Source organism: Trachurus japonicus, chromosome 20 (assembly GCF_045865225.1).
Source record: "Trachurus japonicus isolate A0001 chromosome 20, Traja_1.0".
Taxonomy (NCBI): Eukaryota; Metazoa; Chordata; class Actinopteri; order Carangiformes; family Carangidae; genus Trachurus; species Trachurus japonicus.
Window position 1 is genome coordinate 19498358 of NC_140926.1, and position 25718 is coordinate 19524075.

General features: G+C 41.9%; 1 protein-coding gene across 2 annotated transcripts in view; it reads left to right on the forward strand.

The window, feature by feature from the left end:
* The first annotated feature begins 433 nt into the window (after positions 1-433).
* Positions 434-25718, forward strand: part of LOC146966813 (cadherin-18) — a 91351-nt gene continuing 66066 nt past the window's right edge. The window contains exons 1-2 of one of the 2 annotated variants that reach the window (XM_085763046.1): positions 434-738; positions 21940-22500. In XM_085763046.1, the coding sequence (XP_085619172.1) occupies positions 22270-22500 (231 nt within the window). In that variant the 5' untranslated portion in view covers positions 434-738; positions 21940-22269. Of the gene's footprint in view, positions 753-21939; positions 22501-25718 lie in introns of both variants that reach the window. The other variant, XM_085763047.1, reaches the window with a different exon arrangement.

Below are 25718 nucleotides of genomic sequence, written 5' to 3' on the forward strand. Positions count from 1 at the left end.
GTGTTAAATTCCTTTATTTTGTGTTTGAAATCCTCTTTTCTTCTCTTGCTGTGCAGTTTTCTTCATGGTCACTGGTGCTCTAGTCTGCGGCCCACTGGGAGTCAGTGGAGGTAGGCTGTGTCTGGCTCTGTGTGCAGGAAAATTAGAAAGGGATAACATATCGCTTCCTGATCACTATCTTATATAATCACGTGTTAACAGAGAAGGAGAGGAGGAGAAGAGGAGAGAGAGAGATAGTGGAGGGAGAGGTGGTGGTGGTGGATGGGCAGGGGAGGGGAGGGAAGCTCGGGGAGGCCGGTCCGAGCCTGGCAGCCATGGATTGATAGAAGTTTGGACCAATCCGCTGCCGTCCTCCGCCTGAGCCGCCGCAGTAGCCGGGCAGGATTGGATGATGCTTCGGAGGAGAGAGATCCGCACACACACACACACACACACACACGCACCGACTCGGCTCACTCGTCCTGTCGCCCCGCGCACACACACACTCACACTCACACACATTCACATACACACACACACTCGCACACATACACGGGGAGAAAGGGAGAGTATCAGCTCTCCGCGAGCCGTGCAGTCAGGCTCTGCCCGGGAGAGGATGACAGCGAAGGCGAGAGGAAACTGAAAGAATCCACGGAAGGAAGGAAGGAGGGAGAGAAATGTGGAACAAACTCAAAGTCGCGTGTCTTTATCACCGTTTAATCAGCTGTCACGTGCGTTAAGGGGAGTGCGCGGGGACAGGTAAGACAAGAGAAGTAAGTTTCTGTGTCTTCCTCGCGCTGTTTTATCTGTTATAGTGTGCAAGTTTTTTTTTTCTTTCTGTCTCTTCTCTCTCCTCTCTCCATTTGCACCTGTGCGCGTGACTTGTCCGTTGGCGCGGGTGTGTGTACCGCAGCCTGTGCTGTGTGTTGTGTGTGTGACGGTACCGGTAAATAAATAAAAGCCTTGGAGAGTCTTGTGGTGCGCGTGAGCACCTGCGCGCGTGCATGTAAGGCAGTTAGTTTGACCGTCTCCGCTTTTTTTTCTTTTGGAAATGCTACCCCGTGAAATTTGGCACTGGGCAGAAACAAACATGACATGAGAGGGGGGGGGCAGAAGCAGATGAGTGCGCACACATGCGCGCGCTCACACACACACTCAGCAATGACTCTCGCGCTCTCAGTCGTTTCTCGCCTATAATGAGTGTATTTGGCTGTGGCGCGCCTCAGTCTTTTCTCCTGGGGTGTTGTTGCACACAGCGCCTCGGTGGAGTTATGAATGATAGACAGGCTGCTGTAACAGAGTGGGAGTTGGAGGCTATCCGATTCCCTCCTGCGATGCGCGTGCCGCACCAGTGTAGCCAGACTGAAATTTACGCGCACTGCAGGAAACAGAGGAGTCCACTCTTTGACTGCAGCCTCTCTATATAAGTCGAGCTTTCTCTCTCTCTCTCCCTCCGCACTAGATCCGATCTTTTCATAAAGGGAGAGATAGAGAAACACCCATAAAAGATACGGTTTGAGTGAATGCTTCACTCATCTCAATTCTGTTATGCCCCGACAGTGTGTATGTGTGTGTGTGTGTGTTTGGAAAGATGCGTGAGCCAAGTGCCAGATGCTTTGCTGTCCCTGTTAATGTTGCATTGATTGGCTTCTGGTGTGAGCACAGGGAGAATTGTATGACTGCCAATCTTGAGCATTGCATTTTTTTTTTCTTCCTCCTGCAAGGTGCTGGCCTCTCTAATGTGTTTGCAAATGTTTAAGAAAAAATATGTCCCCTGTCATGTGAGTGATAGCATGTTGTTGGGCCACAGTGCATGATGGAAAAAGAAAGCTGTGGATCCGATGTGTTTTTCTATCCTTCTGTATAGCTGAACAGTTTACAGCTCTGCACAAGAGGAGCCATTTGGCTGCTGTTGGCTCTGACATTGATCCTGACAAACATGTACATGTTATTTACATGTATGATTGAAAAAGCTGTGTTGAGGGAGAAGTTTGGATGTTTTTCCCCTTTTTCTTTAATTGGGGCCTGGGGACATTTGTATTAGCTCCTAGTCCTTTGCTTTAGCAATATGCTCTTATTTAGCCAGTGGGCTGGAGGCATCGACTACATTGATTATTTTAATGATCAGTTAATCTGTCATTTATTTTTCAGATAAGTGGTTAATTAGTGATGAGCACACGTCCATCACAATGTCCCTAAATCTTTATACAGTAATATTAATGAAGGAGGGGGAGTAAGTGGAGAAGCTTTAATTCCTTGATAAACCTCAGGAATCAAACTGCCATACATGATAATCATGACATAGACTTGCATGGGATGCAATGGAGGCTTCAGCCTCAGAGGGCCCACTGCTGAAAATCCATCCATTATGTCAATCTTGTAGCAGTGGTTATTCCATTTCCCCATGTTTTAAAACGACGTTTGAAGATGTAACAGCAGTGCTGCATGATTACTGACCCAAACTATGAACCTAGCCATAAAGCAGCAGCAGACGTGTTAAGTTGAAAGCAAAGACGCAGTATGTGGGCACATTCAAAGCTGTTTGGCCATCATCACTTCTGTGGACGCTGTTAAAGCAGCTGACTGAGTTCATAGGAAGCCCTAATAGTTGGTGCTTGAATTTGAAATGTGCTGGTCATAAAACTGGCAAGTGGAACAGTCAGGAATAGCATGACAACATATGCAAAACACAGGCCGCCAGCTGCACTGACAGCACCTGGAACAGTGGTTAGCTTAAGAAGAGCAGAAACAGATTAACACTACACTGGGGCTGGAACAGATTATTCCTAAATTGATTTAATTGGTCTGTTTTTGATCAAAATGGCAAATGCTGCTCAGATGTGAGCAAAGCCAAAGTAGAAGCCTTGAAGCTACTTAGCCTGACCAAAATTGAGAACAACCAATTCACATTAACATTTACAAACTATCTGAAGCTGATCAAAAGCCTCACATTGTTGGTATTTTCCACTTGATTAATCCCTTAAATGTGAAGTTCTAGAAATTGTGATTGATTAATTAAATGTATAATCCATTAGCCAGCTTCTCTCAGCCTTAAAGTGAACTGAATTTGCTAATGTACCACCAAAAAGAAAATACCTGTCCTCATCACAACAATTAATGACCGAATCCCATTCAACCCATGGGATTTTGGTGTCCCCTGTACAGCAAGGTTGAGGAGCCCACCACATGCACACAGTGAGCAGCTTCCTGGCAGCTAACCAACGTGAACTGTTGACGCTCTGAGAGAACAGAGTTGGCCCCCACTACCTTTCTGACGCTCTTTGCTGATATAATAATATGCGTGTTTGTCCAGGCTTGTGGATGTTTTCCTGTTTGAAAAGGGCACGGAGCTAATTACACCATTATTAATCTCGCTGAAGACAGCAATTCAGGAAAATGTCTGTTTGGCTTACAAACAGATTCGCAGTGTTTCAATATCAACAGTGTGCAAGGCAGGCGTCATGATGAGTGTATAAAGGCCAAACTGTACATGTTAATCATTGCAATCCCACCCCGATTTGACACCAGTTACACAAACCCTACCCCTCAAGTGTTGTGTCAACTCAACTGTGGACAACTGTGCAATTATCAGTCACTCATTACAGCGTGCTTGCTGCTGAGCAGACATCTTAAACAGTGTTGCTCAGCATGGTGGCACCATGCAACACCATAAAAATCAGTTTTTCAAATGTGACTCACACATTGTCATGGTCATTGAGTATCTAGTTATTTTTGGGAAACCTTTGGAAATGTTCTGCAGTTAGGTCATCAGGGCTTCAACAGTTCAACAGTTTGGCACATTCGCCTATTGCCATAATCCCTATAGTCACAGGAATAGGTTCATTACCTTTAATTATCGGTGCATGTTGTTTTGAGATCCACGGGGCAGATGCGAGCTGCTCAACAAACACAATGGAGGTGAATGGTACAGGTCCCTAGTCCCTCAAAACTCATTAAATACACAATCCAACAACTCCAAAACACTCTAACCCATTACAAGAGAAAGTTGTTTTTTTATGCAAATGCATAGCCGGAACTACATTCCATGGGTGCTGGGCGGAGTGATTTTAAAACTGTGAGTATTTGCTTGGTGTGTCGTAATGTTACATTAAAGCAGAAGTAAGCGATCCGGTGGTTTTGGCTAACTTCCTGTCAGCCGATGGAGTTAGCAGTCCCTGCCCTCGTCCCTACGTCACCACATTCACGCGCATCCCTTGGCTGCACACACAGAGAGGACCGCCCCTTTATGCCGTTCTCTCTCCTCATTGGATAAAGGTTGTAAGATACAAGGAAAGTTTTCTCCTCGGCTTACAACAGTGCAGAGTGACTGACAGACCCGTGTTTAAGACCAAACACTCTATATAAGTGATTGCTGTCGGAAGATAGAACTATTTAAGACTTATATTAACACAAATATTCTGCTTACTTCTGCTTTAACATACATGATCATTTTCGGTAATAGCATGGTGAATGTGCAGGTCTCAACTTCTCCACCAGAGTGTTTTGGAGTGGTTGGATTATGTATTTGAACAGGGGACCTGTACCATTCACCTCCATTGTGTTTGCTGAGCAGCTTGTGTCTCTGCCCCGTGGATCTCAAAACAACATGCACCGATAATTAAAGGTAATGAACCTACCCTTATGACTATAGGAATTATGGCAATAGGCAAATTTGCCAAAATGTTGAACTATCCCTTTAAAATGGAGATAGGTTCACAGGTGTTAAATGTCATGATATTTCCACCGTAGAAATGAAACACATAATTGCTGGGGCATCCCATAGTTAATGTCTTGCTCAGAAAGCTGGCTCTAGATTATGCAGGATCAGGCCTAAAAGCAAGCACAGTCCATCAAGCACATGCAAAAATGTTGCAAAAATGTTTTTAAATGTATCGGTAGCATTCCATCCAGGACAAAGCACAGTGGATTATTGTTCCAACAGCACAGTCAAGGAGCCATTCAAAAAAGGTGAATCATGGCTTCCTCCAAAAAACATCAGTAGTCTCACATTCATTGAGCAAAAAAACAAAAAAGTAAATAAATAAAAAATACAAACAAAAAAATAAAAATTGGTCATTCACTGGCTCAGTCTGCAAAACAAGACTTGACAATTTAGATTTTTTTCCCCCTCCAAGTCAGATTACTGCTTTGAAAAGGCAATTTTTGATCAGTCTTATCAGTGATGCCATCTTCTTTCAGATCCAGGATGCAAAGGTAAAATAATCCCCTGCTTCTGATGCAGCACTGGGATGTTGTTGTGTGGGCTCACACAAATAAATGATGCACAGAATTTTTTTTTGTCATTAAATGTTCTTATCAGACATGCTGCTGTGAATACACATACACACACACACACACATACACACACACATGAATGAGCCCTCATGTTGTGCATTAAACATGCAGGAAATATTGTCATTTAAATTCCTGGCAGCTGCAATTGTTGTTTTGGAATAATTTAAAGAGGAAACACACAGCTAAGCATGAGCAGGACTGATTTTACAGGGTAGGGAGGCGGTGGAGTGGGTGGAGTGGTGGGTGGGCACCACCTTGGGAAAGTTAATTATTAACAAACTCAAGGATCACCCTTACACTTCAAGACAGAAAACAAAAAGCAACAAAAATCACAAAGAAAATCTCCTAGGAGTCTGTCAGTTTGCGACTTCCTGTGTTGCTTCTTCTTCTAATCCACAGTGAAACAGCTTCACTGACAACATACAGCTGCCAGTGTTGTCGAGACTCTGAATTACACATTATTCACCATTTGCATCCAGAAAGAAAAAAGTGCCACGTCCCCCTCGGCTTCTCTGAGTGAATCAGAAAAATGGATAAGAACTTCAGCGTCTTTAAAAATTCAGTGTTGTTGATATCCAAGTCCAGCTCTCCTGCCATCGTTGATGATATTCTGCTGCGTGCACATTTCATATGTTCCACATGACCTGGCCACCAGTTAAACTGATTCCAGTAATGATTTTTTTCCACGGCCATTGTTGTTATTTTGAGTGTGTGTGTGTGTGTGTTCCCATACATTGATCACACTGTGGCTTATCCTGTCTACTGCTGTTATTGTCCGTTATCCAATTATCAATGAAGCTGATGTGCCGCTGTCATATTTACCCAAATACAAATTATGGACACACAATAAGTGTTTATCTGACACTGCAAACACTGGTGTCCTTTCTTCAGTGGGGCATTCCTTTCATGGGTCAGATTTCATTTAAACATCAATTGAGTCAATACTCAATCATTTTCCATTGGTTCCTCTATTACAGTCCCATCATAGGAAAAACTAAACAATAGAAAGGACTTTTTAAACGTATAAAAATACATTGACATTCTTTAAAGATACGAAATAGTGGGACCCACATCACTGCAAATTACAGACCATGTGGTTCTAGTGGTTTAAATAGGCTGCCAGACGACATCCAATCAGGAGACAGCTGGTAAGACACACACAAGGTGTTTTCCATGACCTCGCCAGCTATGTCAAGGTACATGGTAATCACTTAGGAAATGCTAACACCTCGGAGGCATTTCACTCCTCCCGCTTTGAAACCATAGAGAAAATATCTCACTCCAGTGCTTTTACCATCACCATCTGCGGCCCGTTGTCATCCGGCATTTCCATTTTTTTGATTTAGCCTTTCATTGCTTAGAGAGGGACACAGTGCAGTCTGAATCACATTGACATTATTGCACTCTGGGTTTCTTCAGTATGGGTGAGCGCAACGTTAGAATGATTCATCGGCTGCTTTCACTGGCAGTGACGAATAGGCAGCAGAGCATTGCCTTAAAAGAACATGCAGCACTGTAGGAGCAAGTTTGATCACGGCAGGGCCTTCTTTGCAATCGCGACCTCACTGATTGGCTGAGAGAAATTAGTAAATGAAAAACTCAGGGTGCTACTACTCAAATATATGATTTATTTTCCCTATGATATTGCCAAGGTTTTTGCATTGATTTTGTGGATCAACACATCAACAAACTGTGCAGCATTATGTCATTTTAAGGCTTTAATTGAAACACTGCACCGCCCCAGTTAGGAAATAAAGACATTTTATATAAAACGAGATTCAAATCCTTTAAAATAGGATTGGTAGGATGGTTAATTCATATATGGACAACACAAAGCTGCTGTGGCTTCAAAATGTGATGCAGCAGAAAATAAAATGTGTGACGTAGAGGAAGCTGCTCCAGTGGGATGTTGATAAGAATATTCTATGTCTGCATATTTGCCCACAGTTTTATGTGGGAAGGCTTTCTTTGCAATCCATAAAAACAGAGTCATTTGATTGCCTATAAATGCATGAATAGTTAATGTACTATTAGAGAGGGGAGGGAAGAGGTGGGGGGGGTGAGGGGTGGATTTTCATGTCACATTTGTGAGTGTTTGCTGAGACTCAGATACTCCCCCCCCCCCCTCTAAATAGCTCTTAAGGATGCACTGTCATTATGTAATCACTGTGCATTCCTGCCTGCTATCTCGGAGGCTGCCTCTGAGTATTTTATTCTGTTCTCTGCTTAAAAGCGTCAGGGTGGTGGGGTGCGCGTTTTTTGGTCACATTCGTGAGGTTTTCAGCTTCTTCAAGTGGGAAGCCTGCGTTTTATTCACCTGGGCACATCCTTTATCGTCCTTATCCCCCTCTAGATTTACATTCGGAGCTTCAGGCGTTTCGCTAACTCCTTTACACCCAGCAATGTACACAGAGCTAACCGACAGAGAGGCGGCGTGTTGCTCAAGGAGAGTTCAGCGGAATGTAGAAGAGAAAGACAAAACTGAGATTAAAGTTTGGTTGATGTATCGGCTTCTCCGGCAGTTTCAGGCCCGAAAAAGAAAAATGGGAAAAAATCCAAAAAGTGTATACAGCATATACTGTACAGTATAATGGTCCGAGTTTAAAATGAATTAGTAGCCTTTAGAAAAAAATGCGTGTTTGTTAAATTGCTTTGTCATAAAAATTTTAAAGTAAAATCTTACAGGAATTGTTTATTGCATCCTACAACTGCAAGAGACACGTTACATTTACTACCTTTTTTTTTTTTTTTTTTTTAAATATCGCTTTTAGTGCAATATGGGCCCCTAATTCAAAAGTCATGTAGTGTCCTGACAGTGGGAGTCACGTCAGTTAGTTGTCGGTGTCACAGTGCAAAGAGGAACCCTGATGTGTGGCGCTGATAAAACATTAGTGTGCTGCACGCCTGTCAGACCCGCTCACCCTTCGCGTGCATCGCCGGGACGTGGAAATGTGAGATAGATGTTAATTGGACCATGCCAACGCTTTATGAGAGTGAGGGAGAGAGAGAGAGAGTGAGAGGGAGAGAGAGAGAGAGGTTGAGGGGGTGAGATGGACAAGGCGTCCCTGCTGATTCACAGATCTGAGGTGGATGAGAGTCAAGCCGCGGGGGGCTGTCCACTAGAGTTAAGATGACAACGGGAATTTTAGTACCACTTGAATACCTCTGCAAAAGGTTGAATTTAATACTGTGCTTTACAACATCAAGAGTTGGCCCAATGTATGATTTTACATGTTTAAATTACACCACAATATGCCATCTAGAGGGCACACATGGTATATAAATGTGGTGTTGTGTAAACATGTGTCATTGCTGTTTTAGTTTAAAAAGCACATTTGGCTCAATTTGGTTTCCATTTGGATACACATAGATTATATATTGGAAATAACAGAGTGTTTTTTAATTCATTGGGTCGCTCTGTCCTGTGGTATAAGCAGAGTTTCTTTAGAGACGGTCTCCGGGGCTGTGATTGAACCATTCACTTTGTAACAACATCTGCCCCAAGTACTGTGCCGTTGCCAAACTGTCAAATCGTGTGCCAGGGTGTCAAACAGCTCTGAGTGTACTGAAATGAATCTCAATGTGCCTAAACAAGTGGGCAATCCCGAGTCAGAAGCCCAGTTCTCTATCCAAACATCCAGCTGATTCCAAAATCAGAAGAGGATGATGTCGATACAGTCTGTTGCTGAAATGACATTTACAGTCTATTAGGAGATCTATTGCTGCGAGTGCTCCTGTATTTCTTGTTATGAAGCAGCCTAATATTCAGTTCTTGCTTCGACATCCTAGTTTTACTACAAAAATGCATTAACTCTCCTCAAAATTGAGAGTTCATTTCCATGAATTTTTCAGGATTCAGTGGGGCGGAGGTTGCCCCTAGTGACAGCCTTATACTTCTTAGACATTGACTACAGACAACATCTCATGCTTTCACAGATGCGCTGATTCAAAAAGTCAATGAAGCCATTAGTTGACTGGCAGAAATGTAATTTATTACGCCATTAATAATTAAGTTACATTTCTTAAAGGTCCCACATTTCACACTTTCATCTCAGTGTAGTTTTACGTCATCTCTCTCAGTCTTCTTCCTGGAGCTCTAGTTGCAACAGGTCTTGGGGTTTTGGGAGTGAATCAGATGAATGAATGAGTATAGCATATGGGGGGGGGGGGGGGTCGTCGATCCTCTCTTTGACTTCGATGCTCGAGATCGTGATGTAATTTCGATCGATTTCGATAAAAAATCGAAATCGTGACACCCCTCATGAATACAGGCTTTGTGCGTTTTTCTGTGGATTGAGACCTTCACAGTATTAAGAACCTAGACCTATTTTATAACCAAAGAACACTACAACATATAGCCTAGCTTTATACAGAATCGGACTTTGAAGCGAAGAAAACACAGAAAATCCACTGGTTCTGTGCTTCTCAGATCTGGTTTTCTCAGTCTTATGACAGTCAGCAGGATATCCTTTGGTTATTGGATGACTAAATCAGATATAATGAGATCTTTCCAAGCTCTCTGTGGACTTTAATTCAATTGAAGCCAATTCATTTGTCCAAACAATATACACACAAACAATCCAAAAATGCAGACATTAGAATGAGCACAAAGATCTGTAACAACAGTCAGTCAAGAGCTGGGTGAGCACCACAGAAGCACATAGTGTTAGACAGATGGATTAGAGGGTGCATTCACCAATCTGTACACAAGTCCAACTGACCATTCGTTGTAGGATGGCAGTTCACAGATCTAATGGCCTCTGGAACACAACCAAACATCCCCCTATTTGTTTTACCTGCAGGCAATCTAAAATAAATTCCTAATGGCATTTGGCACAATACAGCAATTAATCATGAAATTAGATCACAAGATCAATGAATATGGAAGTAGTTGATTTTAGCAGCGTCTATCTAGAGGGCAGTATTACTCCAAACTTACACACAACAATATAAGCTGTAAAAAAAAGTGGTTTCATTACCATTTTTTTCTTTAAATTGAATCAACAAAAGACAAAACTGCAGGACTCCATGGTGTCTTTGCAGAGGAACATGGAGCAAAAATGAAAATGTTTCAAATCTTCCCATAAAAAGCAAAAATCTTTCAAAGTAACACAGGGAGAGAATAAGCCTCGAAGGAACAACAAAAAAGAAGAACAAAATGAGTCACAATCAAGGAAAACCCACTGGTGATTTAGAGAAAGAGGAAATAAACTGTGAGAGAATCATAATCTCTGTCCTAAGTGGGAAAGTCGTGATTCTCATTTTGTCCATAAAAAATCCCTGTTAATAGATGAAATTCTGAGTTTTTCATGCTCCTGCAGTAGTTTGAGATTTCAGCAGCATTTAGTAATGATGTAAAAAAAAAAAAAAAAAATCAGTCAGTATGGAAACACTACTTTCTCCACAGCCCACACAACATACTGTGCGTTCTCCTTTACACTTTTCCCACGACTATTCATCGCTCCCTGCGTCTCCGGTGTCTGCATCACCGGCTTATTCTTTATTTGGCCGATGAGGTGGCATATTCGTCTGCTGTGGCTCCTAACACCCTCCCCGCGAGTCTCTGTCGGCACTTGAAAAGCAGTGTGGCGAGCATCTGCGAAACTCCCCAAATCTCTTGCATTTCAGCCTCTCATGAGGGAATCTACCTGGGAGCGAGAAAGCAAGCTTATCTGTGTATGAAATGCTAATGTGCATAGCCTCAGCCCTACTTTGTGGATGAGAGCACAGAGGCCCGCTCCTTGTTGTAAAACCCACCTGCTCTGTGTGTTTTAGCATGTGTGAAATCGTGACGCCTGCCAAACTCCAGTAGCCTCAGCCTGAATTTAGACTCCTCAGACATGGAGAGAACTAAGTTGCTGTAGGGGATATGAATGTGTTTTCATTCCGAATCCACCCTGTCTCTGTTTTTCTTGTTCTATTTGGCAGAGAATGACTTAATATCCCAAGAGCATTAGCGGGTCACCCAGGTGATGCTGAAATCATTAGTCAATTCATTGAGTGGGTGGCTGAAGGAAAATGTATCAACAATTATTCTCACTAATTAATCATTTAACTCATTTATCACGCCAATGTGCTTCTTAAATGTGGATTGGTATGTAATATATTTAGTATCTTAAAGGAAAGATCTAGTCCAGCCTGTACAAATATATAGTCTCATCAAAAAGTTCTAGTCCTTCAACCTCAACAACTGTACTTATCACTCTGATAAGACCTTAAGGGCTATCTCCTGAAATGGTTACCCTATAGCGAAAAGCATAAAGACTTTTGTTGTCAAGGTAACAGGCTACATAAACGAGTACTTACTTAATGTTTGTGGCGTCATTATAAAGCATATGGTTGGGTTAAGGTTGAACATAACAAGTGTTCAGTTACATTTATGGAACAGTAATGGATGGGACACACTCATTGTAGACATGTCCTCTAACCTGATGGACCACAAAGGTCATTTGTCCCAAAGGAGCATCTCTTGACATATTGGCTGCCTAGGCTTACTGGACATTGGTGATAGAGGTCATAGTACAGGAGAGAATAGTTAGCATGCAGTGAAGCTAATGGGGAGGTGACAGCTTAGATATGATTGGGCCGAAACTGGTTGGTTAGCTTTAAGAACAGATCTTGTTCTTGGAAAAGAGAAACCATGCTTGTTGGTTTTGAAGGGAATCGAACAGTAGCCTCCTATGATCTATCCATCCACCCCGGCCTCTTCCTGGGTGACTCCTCGTGCTGCTATCGGATTTCCAAAGACGAGGACAGTCTCTCCATAATCCTCTGCGTGTCCTTGACTAACTACCAAACATGTTGAATGGATTTCCATCGTCATGAATAATTTGCAGCTGACTTTTGGAAGATTTTCAAACCTGCTCGCTTGGAATCTTGTTTGATTCTGCTTCTGTCAGTTTGTTGCTGTATTGCTTCCATCCTTCTTGACATGTTATTGCCACCAACTGTTCAGTGGGAAAGTGGGAAACCATTTGCAAGGCTTATGCTATCAGATACAAACAAAAACATTCACTAGTGCCACTATTTGTACAAAAAAACCCACCACCAAGTATTGGACTGTAAATAACAAGCAGCCTGAGGTAGGGCAGTGGAATAAATCAACATCATGGATTATTGATGATTAGAAGAATGATGCAGTGATATTGAGTGTTGATATTTCAGTTTCACATATGAAGAGATTGTGATGCCTGAAAGTGGTTTGAGTACAAATACACTTATAACACAACATACTGTATTATATACTTGTTAAAGGAGACATATTATGCCCCCTTTCCATAAATTAAAATAGTTTCCAGGTGTCTTAAAGACATATCTGTGACATGCTTTGGTCAAAATACTCCAAGGATCAAACATCACAGCTTTATACTCTCAAAACAGCCCTGTTCAGAACGGCTGGTTTCAGTGCCTGTCCCTTTAAATGCAAATGAACCACTGCTTGCCCCGCTCCAGCTCTTCTACTGGTCCCAGGTACGGGTGGTGTTATGAAAATTTGAATCCTAGTTACATCACTGGAAGCCAGCTGAGGGAACAGCTTGTAAAACTACATGGATTTCAACCTAGGGAGCCTGCACATTACAGATTTGTTTGTCAATTCTCACATTTTGGGGGCCAGAAGGCAAGACAAACACCCAAATATATGTTAAAGAGCCTTCAATTAGTGATATTTCCATAATTTGTCCCCTTTAATAGAAATCATCTTATGTTGCAGTCATTGAAAGAGCCAGAATGTCTACTAATATTTACAGAGTCCAGTCTCGTACATGTGGAGATTTACAGAAGCAATTGGGAAGCTCATTAAAAACTATGATAAGCATTGACGTTGATAAGCTGTTACATTTTATGTAGTAAACAATTAATTGCATAATAGGAAAAACAACAGATAAACCAATAAATAATGGATGATTACGAGCCGACAGCCAAACGCAGGCATTTGGCAGCCCTCTCTCTCATATACACATTTTTTTTTTTTTGACGGAGCCTTGTCTGGATGTTGTGCGGCAGCGTCAGAGTGGAGAGAGATGATGATGATGTTGATGCAAGTTGAAAAACTGTGTGTTTTTTTTCCCCTGCAGTGGCCAGCAGATGGGTGCTGTCTGCTTCATCCTGGCACTCCTGCTGTATGATGAGAGCTCAAGAATCCAGCCATTAAACACACAACAGATGGGACATTTTCCGTCTTCCACCCAGCTCTCATTAAGCAGCCAAACAACATATAGCTGGGTTGACGAGTGCAGACATGTTTTCTAATTTGACACCCCGAGGAAGAGGGGGGGAGAAATAAAATGAGAAAGAGTTCCTCCTTCTCAGATATAATTAAGGTTGTTAAACTTGGCATGTAAACATGAGAAGATGAAACCATCAGAGGCCTCCTGCTCTCATCTCAGAAACCTTTGCCTCGACGAGCCGTGTGAGGACCGGTGCGTTTTGGGTTGGAGGTAATCAGAGCTGAGGGTTAGGACAGATGGTGTTTGGAGGGTAGTGTACTGGAAGGACAAGTTGCTGTTGACTTTGGGAGACATAGTGGGCGGGGGTGACTGACACACCATCCTGCCCACATAACTCTGTGGGAGTCATTACTGCAATGGGCCTAATTACCTTCAGGCCTAATCTGTGTTTAAAAACCTGCTGCTTATTGCTTTTAATTACCCACAAGTGTAGGGGGGAAGATTGAAATGCAAGGCTGGAGCATTTGTCTGTGGCGTTTCTGCGTTTGTTTGTGCATGAGAGAGAAAATAGATCATTGCAGTATGTCACATTTCAAGCTTTAGATGCCTAATTGTAGCTTCAGAGTGCTTCTCTGCATCTGGACTGTTTACACAAAGGCCTTTAACAGTCCTCATACCCTGCAGCAAGTGTGTCTGACAGCCAAGTATTTTCTTCCTCTGTTTTCTTCCCCCGTCTCCACCTTCATTTAAAATGTTACTCAGACAGTTGTACTGTCTGTAGCCTGAAAACTAAATTACTCTCGCGCTCATCACTTTAGACAAGAAGAAAGAGAGTTGATTCTCAGATCTTCAGATGTCGATTTGACAAGAAGACGAGTTGAGGGAAGTCTTATCTATAGAGTCGGGCCGTGATGATGATAGATGATCGCGAGGTTGTTTTCTGCCGAGCATCCTTGGGTTATGTAATGTGATCAAAGTCGTATTCTTGCAGGTGTTGAACACGAGTATGAGCTCAAGTTAAGTCAGAGTAGAAAAATATCTTTCGCTTCTTGAAAGTTTCTCAAATTGATGTAGTCTGTGGGTTTTCATTAAAAGTGGTAAGAGTTGTGGAGCAGAGCGGAAGCAGGTAGGGGAATGAGATTTAGGAAGATCAGGGCAATTAAGTTTGGCATGTTTGAAGGTTACCTAAGTGTGTGAGTGTGTGGAGCTGCTCGTCTACATTTCAGGACATATTTCTGGCTCATAAACTACCCTGACGGTCAGCATGGCAAAGCAGACAAACTGAAGACAGCTTAAATCTCTGGAGGCTATTTTTATGTGGCTAATGTGGACAGGCCTTTAATCACATCGTGAGTGGGTGATCTTAATATGCCAAAAAAAAAAAAACAACAACTGAGAGATGTAAAGAAATATCATGAGGCAGTATTACACAAACCACTTAGAGAGACAGGAAATGAAAATGTCTTGCACAGCTCACAGTGGAGGAAAATAAATAAAAAACACCAAAATAATTCATTCAGCCATGATTCCCTGTGCATTTCCTGGTAATATGGCTTTGTGGAAATACCACAGCACTGCTTGGCTAAACCCCTGACTTGCTGGCACCTCTCTCCAACCTATTTGTCTCCTGCAATTTCGTGGAACCTCCGGGGTGTGCCACACATTCAGAGGATTGCCTGGCTTGTGAAGCTGATCAGACTAATCTGCTTCCTTTCACAAACAATGAGCTGGGTCAAGTCAACCAATAGACTCCAGAAGAAAAAGCTCTTATTTATAGAGCAGGTACAGATCAATCAAATGTGCTTTTGCTGTTCTGACCCAAACTGGCTGCTATTACTGCTGGCAAATCTGAAAAAAAAAACACCACTTAATACCACTAAAGATGTTTTGACTGGATATGATGCAACTATGAGGGTTTATTACTGATCTACGAAGCAAATGCAACAGGGTGTTGCCTAGAAATTGGATGTTTTTTTTTTCTTTTCGCCTCAACACCAAACTAAATTTATCAAAACAAACCTAAAGTCTCGCTTTAACTTAATGCATTTTCATATCTTACACAGCTTGTAGATAAGCATATTTGTGGTTATGAAGGCTCTCAGTGCAAATCTGACTCAGACTAATAATGAAGAGGAACTCCGTAAGGGTTTATACAGCCTCTTATGAATACACAGACGTTTATTTTTCCAACAGAGTAAACACTTGTACAAAGTAGAAGACACACTATGGCGCTAAACTCACAGTCCTATGTCATGGAAAAATTACTTGTTATGTAATCTACACTGTTGTAGGGTTCCATATATTATCTCACTGTATTTCCCAGCTGCACAGCTCATTACAACTGCTCATACTTTTAATGTAACTACATTCTGTTGCTTTTTATTCCCACTTACCGTCCATATAAAATCTTATTTGTAAAGTCACCTTCAATAGGAAATAAAGGAGAAAAAAGTTGATCTATTTAAGCTTCTGTTACAACAGGTTTACTGAGATTTCCATCTGATTCAGCAGAAACAGCAGAGACAAAAAAAACATAGTCATGTGCAGGCCTCAGGAACATTTCTCAGCTTGGTACAAAACACAACACAGTTTTGCTGCGTCACTAATTTTCTCTGTTTTTTTCCACTTGCTGTTTGTGTATCCCTGTTCCTACCTTAACCCAGTTGTTTACTTACAGTGCCTTGTATCAGTGAAACGTCAGCCGAGACCTCAGGCAACAAACAGGCCCTATGTATTGATGGAAAAATGTTTGTATTTGTTCCTCTTGGGTGAGGTGAGAAGTCAAGAGTCTCTTTCGCCTCTTTGTAGCGAGGATTAATGGCGTTATGTGTTTTTTTGACCCGCCCCAGTCTTTTGCTATCTGGTGTTTGACATCGGCAGAAAGCTGATGCTGTGAAATCGAATGCAGCGGGTGAGCTCTCAGCAGGGAGCCACAACATTAGCTATTAGCGGCAGGCGACAGGAGGCCGGTCTCTGTCTCTGCTAGAACGAGCCGAGGTGCATCTTTGTTGCTTTCTCCACGTCTCTCCCTCCCATTCTAGTTTTCTTTTTCATCCCTTTTAAAGTGTTTGGCTTCCTGTGGTGTCATCTGTGCTGCGGTTACATGCACAAACTTTGGGCTAGCTCCGGCTAAGGTCTCACTCAGTTCAAGTTGTTTACATGACCACTTGATTCCTTGCGATTGAGTTTTCCTGTTTCCATGAATAAAACAGGACACAGAGACACGCTATCAAGGTGTTCTAGCCACAGTGGAGGTATTAAATGATTTAATATATTAGAACATAGTTAAAAAGGTTTAAAGGATGCATTAGTTAAAGGTAGGGTTGGAGATTCTGGAAAAACAGTTCTAGCAGGCTGCATTTTGAAAACGCACAAGTCAAAAGCCCCAGCCCCTTTCCTCAGACTGTTCTCTGAAGCCATGCCTTCACCTTTCCGCCTTTATTTGCATTCCTTTTTCTGAATACATAATGTAATGTAATGGTCCTTTTATCTGAGGATAGAAGGACCATTTCACCCAGTATGACAAAAAGTGTTTCTGAACATGATTACCAACCATAACAACTGAGCAAAGAGATAAATCTAGTTTTATAATCAAAATTAAATAGTTGAAAAGCCCCAAAAAAGCAAAAAGATAATTATCTGACAAAGAAAAGCAGCAAATATTCACATCAGAGATTCAGAAACCAGCAAATTATTTGCACACGATAAATGAATAAATTTACCCTCCGTGTGATGATAAAGCAAAAAGTGAAATGTTTAGTAAAATCCGCAAGAACTTGGTTAAATTGTTGGCTGGTGCAACATTTATCTCTATTTGTAATTCTTTTAATCACGTTTGTGAGTTTATATTTTCAGATTTCCCTGCCATGCCTCAGACTTGGGCCAAAAACACACTTGTCCATGGTGATGATGCAAATGTTTGAAAACAGGTCACAAACGTATAATTTATTTTTCTACATCAGCCAGGCTCAGTCATAGTAAACAGAACCCAAACAGGGATTGATTTCAACGACGGATGAATACGTATTTTCAGCAGGATGTCACCCAGAGCAATGACACATCCCATTAATGTGTTTTTAATAGTAGCCTACTTTTGACAACATTGAAGGGATGTCAAATTTGACTCCACATCCATTGATGGTTTCTGTGTTTTCATTGGATTCTTTTTTTCTATTTTGACAATAGCAAAATGGATAATCAAGATCATGAGCTTCATCAGGATGTTGTAATCAAGGTACAGCATTTACACAACCAGATCCAACAGAATTACATGTGTATATAAACACAGCCATCTTTTGTGCACCCTGCCAAGATCTCAGTGGTTGTCACTGTGCATAACCTATCCTGTTAGATGCCTCACACATATATATACATGCCGTGGGCAGAAGGCTGCTCGAAACAATATCATCAACATAAAAAGGGGGAAATTATTTCCATTGACAGAGCCAGATGCTGTTGATTTCATGGCTTCCTGAAATGTATTTTGCTTGGAATCAGCATGATAATCAGACAATTAGGAGACTGATTGAAGAAAGCCCCAGGAGGCAAAAGTGAAACCACTGGAAAAGATACTCTCATTCTGACACAGAGTCTGACTCATCCAGGTACCATAATTGTCCCACCAGTGCTTCAGCTGTGTTGGGGAATTTGCTACAGTGAGGTTTAATTAAGATATGACATATGAAATATAGATTCTGAAGCAAGAAAGAAGAAGAAAAAGCTTAATTTTATCAGTAGTCTTGGCAGGGCTTGCCATCATTTTATAGAAAAAGGGCAGGGCAAACTGGATTTGGGCGTAGCTGTACCTATGCAGATGAGAATCTTTTCCCAGATTACACATGTCTAGTGAAGGGCTGAGAGTATTTATCCTCTTCTACTTTAATCCAAGCTGATGTGGAACAGACTTTGCCTTCTCTTCCACATCCTGGGCTGGCAGTAGGTATTGCCCATTACAACCACTGCACTTAGTGAACATCACCAGCAACTATAGTTGAGCTGCGTAATTTGCATGTAGAGATATTTGAAACACGGGGGATTAGTCAGGGGGTTCTAAGCACATCTTAATCCATATATATGTAAAAATATTTATATTCATAAAAAAAAATAATTCAGTGATTATCCCTCAAAGTGTGTGACAGTCGTAAGTTGCATTAATGTCTCGTTTTAGCGTCTCTCTAATGTTGTAACATGCATTGTAAGAGATGGAGAGCAGCAGTCTTTGAAGTCTGTCAGCTCCTATATCCTATTAAATATCAAATACATGTGTTTGTCCTCTCGATAATCCCCACGAAGCTGCTATTCTACTGCAGCACTTTGAATGTTGGACCAACTCTTCCAGTGGAAGTTGATACTTGAAACTGAATGTATTTCCACTTGGTATTGTTATTATTTATGAGAAAGTGCTCAAACTTCTCTTTACTTTTATATGTTATGTTTGTGTTGACTCACTTTGCTCTCATAATTCACCTAAGGGTTGGTTTTCATAGGCTATAAAAGGCAAAGGCAATATTTTCCTTTATTGTCTGACTGTATTCTTATTTAACAAAGTTGTTTTGCTATTGCTACGTGGCCAACATTAGCATCCAGTCTAGAAGAGACGTTGTGAGCTTAGCATCAAACTTCATTCCTTTGCTCATCTAGAGTTTCTCCATTGTAGGAGTAGTAGACCTCTTGTGTAGGCTACCTTCTTCTGCAATCATTTCATTCCTTCTACTCAAGTTAGCTTGCTACTTAGCTAGCCATGGCTGGCTCTGGTGAAGTCAAAACTGTTGTCCCTTTCTGATACCAAGTCACTGTAGCAGTAGAACTGCTTAGAGACATACTAAACTTTCCTATTAGAAAACACAAGAATGGCTGAAGCTCTTGCCAATACTGATATACAGTAAATGTTTATGGTAGCTATGTAACAACAATAGAATTAACAAGTTGGTCCTTTAAAGGGGAACTAAACCCCTCAGTTTTGGATGACGTGCTCTAAGCTTGAAATTCAAAAAATGCCTTGATTATGGGCGGGACTCCAGGAGCACTCTCCGATCCCCCCTCCCCCCTCCCCCCTGCGCCCCATTCACACCTGCGAAATCACACAAAAGAGAAAAAAAAGTAATAAACACACATCGACACTTCTGCTAGGGCTAACGAGCTACTAACGAGCGACTCAGCACTAGTAGCGCGGACACTACTAGGAGAGGACGCCAGAGCCGTGACACAGCATAGCTGATCCGCCGGCTTGTTAACTCGTTAACGGCTCGTTAGCGCCGGCAGCACTAACGATTCCCATTCAGGCAGCTGTTAGCAGCCGTTAGCCACAGCAGAGCAGCTAGAGCGCCTAGCAACCGTTAGCCGCAGCAGAGCAGCTAGAGTGCCTAGCAACCGTTAGCCGCAGGCAGCAGCCGGTGCTGATTGGTCGGGGAGCTAGTGGCCGGTGACGAAAGCTGCCTCCAAAACGTCATCTGCCTCCATGTCAGCCAATAGAAAAATTTGATTGTAATAGCCGTGTTTCAACCCATAGAGGGCAGTCACTCTGCATTTTTACTACAAAATACACCAAATTGAAATATTTGGACTAAAATGTCAAAAGTTGGACCAGAATCAACTGACAACACTACCTTATACCCAAATACATTTGTTTTCAGCAGAAAAAAGTGGTTTAGGGGTTTAGTTCCTCTTTAAGATTCGCTTTGTAGCTAAAATATGCTCTACATACTACCTCTTGATAGTATCACCGTATAACAGCTTCAGTTTTTTTGTTTATTGCTGTACTTGTGTTTTCATGGTGACTGTAGCCAAGTCCTTGTAAGCTTACAAAGAATATAAGCCAGACTCACAGCTGTTAAAATGTTTGTTCTTCAACTGTTACCGCATCAAACAATGTAGTGTAGAAACTATTTAGATTTTGGAAATGGAGGTAGTTTGCTATTTTCTCCCAAATTTTAGTGTGGGGGCTCACCAGCTCAGTAAGATCAACTGGTCTTACCTCTGCTAGTCCTTTGGTAATGGAACAGTAATGCTTCTATTGCATTTAAACATAAGATCCTTAGGCCTATTTCTTTTGGGAGCTGAACTTCAAGACAGTCAAAATTCAATAAAAAAGTCAATATTTGTTGCCGGTCAAATTGTTATGCCTTAAGGTAAATCTAAGGTTCATGTTTTTATTTACAATTTAACAATGGATGTGCTACTGCCTCTGTACTCTGGCTCCCTGTATGCACTGATCATTTATTAAAAAAAACACAGAGTATTTTTTATGTGAACTGCACACTGCAGTAATAGGAATAAGAATAAGAATGGTACATCTGCAGAACACATGCTCAACATGGTCAAAAGCTTCAAAGTGCAGTCAAATTGACCTTTGGGATGAGACTGTTTTGTCACTCAGTAGGCATACAGTTGTGTTAAAGTGTAATCAGTTGAGTCTGGCACGGTGCTCTTGTCCCAGTTGCAATAGAGTATTCTGTGTCATCCTGTTCCCCCAATGCGAGTTCTAACTTGATATACTCTTGTTGTGTGAGAGAAGCCTTTAATCTCACTGTATCGCAGCCTAAGTGAGATTCTGAATCTTTGTTTCCTTTAGTCTTGATCACACCGAAGGGCATCTCAGCACAGCAAGGTCAAATGATGCAGTTTCCTCTCATCATCATCAAAAACAAAAAACATGAGCAGTGAGGAATGATTTCCATGCTTCAACAACACATCTAACTTGAAAATCCTACCTAAGACGAGACAATTCTCCATCATGTTTCCTCTATAAGGTGGTAAAAGGGTGCAGTGTTCATTCCTGCAAATGGGTTTCAAGGGGAGCAGAGCTTCACTAACATGGCCACTCAGCAATACTTGCAGTTATTTTATTTTTTTATACTTGAGTGCCATCTTGAATATATAATTTTGATTTATAAAAACTGTTTCCCTCTGTCTTTTCCATTCCAGTGCCTTCTAAAAATCATCCTCTTTCTTACGTCTGAGTGGCTTGATGTCTGTCCTTATCATAGTAAATGTATTTCTTCCTGCCACACTTATTATTCATCGTGCCAAGGCACACACTAAGCCTCGCAGTATGCCCTGGTCATGTTAAAACATCCAAATCAAACCTTTTTTTTTCCTGGAGTGTTTTAATAAAGCCAACTCATCCTCTGAGTTGCAGGGGCCTGCACTGTGCTGCTCTGATACATGACTCTGACCTCACATGGCAGTATCAGTCACTAAGCAGTGCTCTGCCCTTATAGGCACGGACAGCCTTTTAATAGGACTGTATCTCCTCAAGTCCAAACTTGTTTGTATCATCTGCATAATGGCAAAGGGAAAATGCTGGAATACCCCAGCACGATTCCCCTTTTGCCTTTTTGTACTTTATCACAGTTAGCCAGTTTGAAGTGCACATCCTCATCTGTAAGGATTTATGAGCTCCAATTTAATTGGAGGGAATTAGTGGACATTTAGCTTCTAATATCCATCAAATTAATCTCTAACTCTGTGTTTCTCTTTCCCCTTGTCTCTCTCTTAGGAAATCCAGAATGGCTTCAGGGATTAACCTCTGCTCTTGGTAGAACTACCCAGAAGTTCACGTCCATTTGCACAGCATCTTACAGCCTGGGAAATTCCATAATGTAAATCTATCTTTGCCTTTTCTGCTATTTTTTTTTTTATTTCGGCCATGAACCTTAGAGGAGCTACCAGGACCGCTGTTTCCGTATTTTGGATTTAGATTGCTCTTTTGTCCTGGACTACTTTGCGGGCCTGCAGCGGTGGCTAGTTGTGGAGGCTGTGGCGGTGGTGGCGGGAGGACCTTGCCACCTCGGAACACAGGGATAACTTTACAAAGGCGCGTGCCACCATGAGGATATCCACCACCTCCTGCATCTGTCCCTTTCTGGTCTGCCTCTGCTTCATCCAGAGGTGCTATGGGGCGAGCCATCACCTCCCCGCCAAAGTGCCCTCCAGGAACCAGACCAAACTGGCCAACGGGGAGACGGAAGTGCACCATAGGCCCAAGCGTGGGTGGATCTGGAACCAATTCTTTGTTTTAGAAGAACACATGGGACCAGACGCACAGTATGTGGGAAAGGTAGGATTTCACTGAACCGATTGCACCTGTAAAAAAAGAAATCTTTTGATCCCGGGGAACTCGCTTTTGAGCAGCTTACTTGGCATTTTTGTCTCTCCTCTTGTTTATTGAGAAATGGGTTACAGCAGGAGCAAGCTGTTCTCTTGAGGTAGATTGCCACGTCGGCATAGTACATGCTCTGATGTGGAAATTCACTTCTCATTTGCAAAGGTGTGTGTGTGTGTGTGTGCTCCATTTTTTTTGCTCCTGTCATTACAATGACTGACCAAATTCCTTCTGTGATAATGTCCCAAAAAAAAAAAAATGTAATTAAGGAGTGCCTCTCAGCGTGGCTGCCACTCTGGGAAGCTGGCTATGTTAGGGTGGATTAAGTTTGAAAGTGAGAACGGCCCTCTACATCAAGCTATCTTTGAACTGAAATATTAGATTTGGTTTCTCTGTGGGAAATGAACCCAGATTTGATCTCTGGGTGGGAAATGAACCACCATAAGAAATTGGACAGTTGTACAATGGGGATATAGTGAGCTGGGGAGCCTCATAGTTAGAACATTTTATGAATGTAATTCCAGTGTCATTTCAAAGTGAGTGATGTCCCTCACGGTGGCAGAGATAGCGGTGGGTGTTCTTCCTGCCTGTGCAGAGGGTAAGGTATAGCGTGGTTGTTGGCGGTCGGTGGTGACTTTTTCTGTTAGCTCCACAATAAGCCACAGGGAGCTGGTTAAGTCCTCTGCTTGCAGATTGCCTGCCCTTATCTCGTGAAATGTGAAAATGTGTTTCTCCGCTGCAGTGATCATTATTCTAGGCACTCAGGCACAGACTAATCCCCTCAACTGCACTCCGAGAGAAAGAGAATGAGAAAGGCACAACGCTCCTCTGACTGCACATATGTCTGTATTTCAACAACAGGGCCATTTGAAGAAGGAGGGAGGGGGGGAAAAACAACAACAACAAATATCACTTTACCCCTTAAATGTCTGCTTATTGAATAAACCGGGAGTTTTAATCACAAATGCCCTTGCGAGGCTGACAAAGTAGGAAAGAGAGGTTATTTATCGGTGAAACGTGTTTTTGCTAATATTATTTGATGCATGAATGAACCATAAAGTCCCACAGCGCCAACATTAAAACTATCCCTCAGCATTCAGCAGGCATTGTGTCCTGAGTATTTGACGATGAGAAGATGTTTGCAGTACATTCACAGCACCGGCTCGTCGACGCAGCGGCCGCATTAAGACGTGGTTAGTCTAACATTAAATTCGTCCACTGCTTTGAAGTTCATGATTGTTTGGTTTGCTGGCTGGTTGGTTGATGTGCTGGCTCTACTCCTACCTTAAGGGTGTTGTTGTTCCGTTTGTGCGTGGGTGTGTGTGTGTGTATGTGTGTGGTGAGTACTGCTGATGAATGCAAAATAAACATAAACAGCTAATCCTGGATGATAATAAAGCACTGAGAATAAACATAAACATTATTAAGGAATCAATTTGACATGCATGTTTAAAGAGATGAGGTCTCCAGATGGTTAGCACAAAAAATATTTAATTATGTGGGTTGGGACTGGTGTGCAGTGTCCTAATGTGGCCAGGAGACAGAATGACCCTTAATTAGACAAAGACAGGGACAGAGGAGGAGGAGGAGGAGGATTAATGCACTCAGCACGTACTGTGCTGTATTGTATTTGTGTGTTTTTTTTTTCCTTCCTCCCTTTGCTTGATTAAAAAACTCTGGACATTAGTAAGCAGCAAATAAGCAGCTCCACTACAGGGAATTGCCAACACATTCTTAGTCGATAATTGCTTCTATTAAGAAAATAAAAAACAAAAAACGTTTTCAAAGAGACGTTTCATGATAAGGTACATGGGTAAAAAAAAGTGCACATAGAAATGGAATCCTAATTATTGCACAGTTAACAGCAAAAGCCGCTGTGTGCTGAGAAATCTGCAAGGTCAAATATGACACCTCCATAACATAATGTGAGCTTCAGTGTGGGTGGTTGTGTAATGTTATGCAGACAGTTTTTTTTTTTTTTTATCATCTTTTATATTTTACCAATACTCTCACATAAAAGACAGCAAAGAGTGACTTCTGGGAATAACTGAAGCGGCCAGTCTGTCAAGAACATTTTTAATCCCCCAGAGGTATCCCATAATCCCCAGTGACACCTTTCTGGGGGGGCTGATGCATTTGGGAAATGACAGCTTGGTGCATGAGTGAGACACAAAACGCTTGATAGGGGACAGGGCTTGTCCAGATACGAGACAGGAGACAACCCACTCTCCCAATGGGAGGTGTGGATGTCTTCATGTCAATCAGCTCAGCGTGGCGCTTTGAAGTTGTCGGGCAGGTTACAGACTGGTTGGGTAATTTCTAGAAGATGATGCAAATCCCCCAAACTCTGAATGAGTATGAACTGCCTGCTCTAACTTAGTTGGAAGACTGGGTGCAGCGGTTTGATAAAGAGGACCCAGTTCCTCGGTCAGAACTCCTTGGATTGCACTGTCATTGGGCGTCCGCCTGCTGCTAAAATATACAGTAAATAACGTGAGATTTGACAGAATTGGTGCTTCAACCCAGACTAGGAGGAATACCCTCTTGTCTCATCCTGTGTTCATTTGCAGAGCAAAGTAGCAACCTCTAAGAAAAGGTGCCTAAATGTTTTATTCATATATCTAAAAATGGATTGTGCTGTGACAGAATCAGGCAACTGTCTTGTTTCATTTCACAGCAATTTCACAGCTAGTGCTACATTAGTATACTGCATTGTTGGAAAGACAAACATCCTGAAATGGCAGAAATACTTACCAACCACTGAAAACCCGTCATGACACTGTATTCACAAGGAAATACTGTTTTCATTTCCCCTTTGATTGAGCAAATAATTTACAAGAAAATACAAAAAAAGCCATCTCTAATGATTTAAAACAGAGAAAAACCCTATGAATTCTCACATGTTGGAACCTGAAATGTCTTTATTTGATCTGCAATTGGCTCTGATTTAATCTTAAGATTAATGCTTACTTTGTCTGACCATTCAAAACTCAAGATATTTTACTGATTTTACTGATTTTAAACAGAGTAGAACAATGGAGTCTCAAACAACTGACTCTTAAATTCAGATTTTGTCCTCACTAAAGGCCAAAATCAGGGACATGACGAATAAAAGACACAAAAATGATCAAAACCATTCATACCGGTGGCAGTGTGAATATGCAACAGACGCG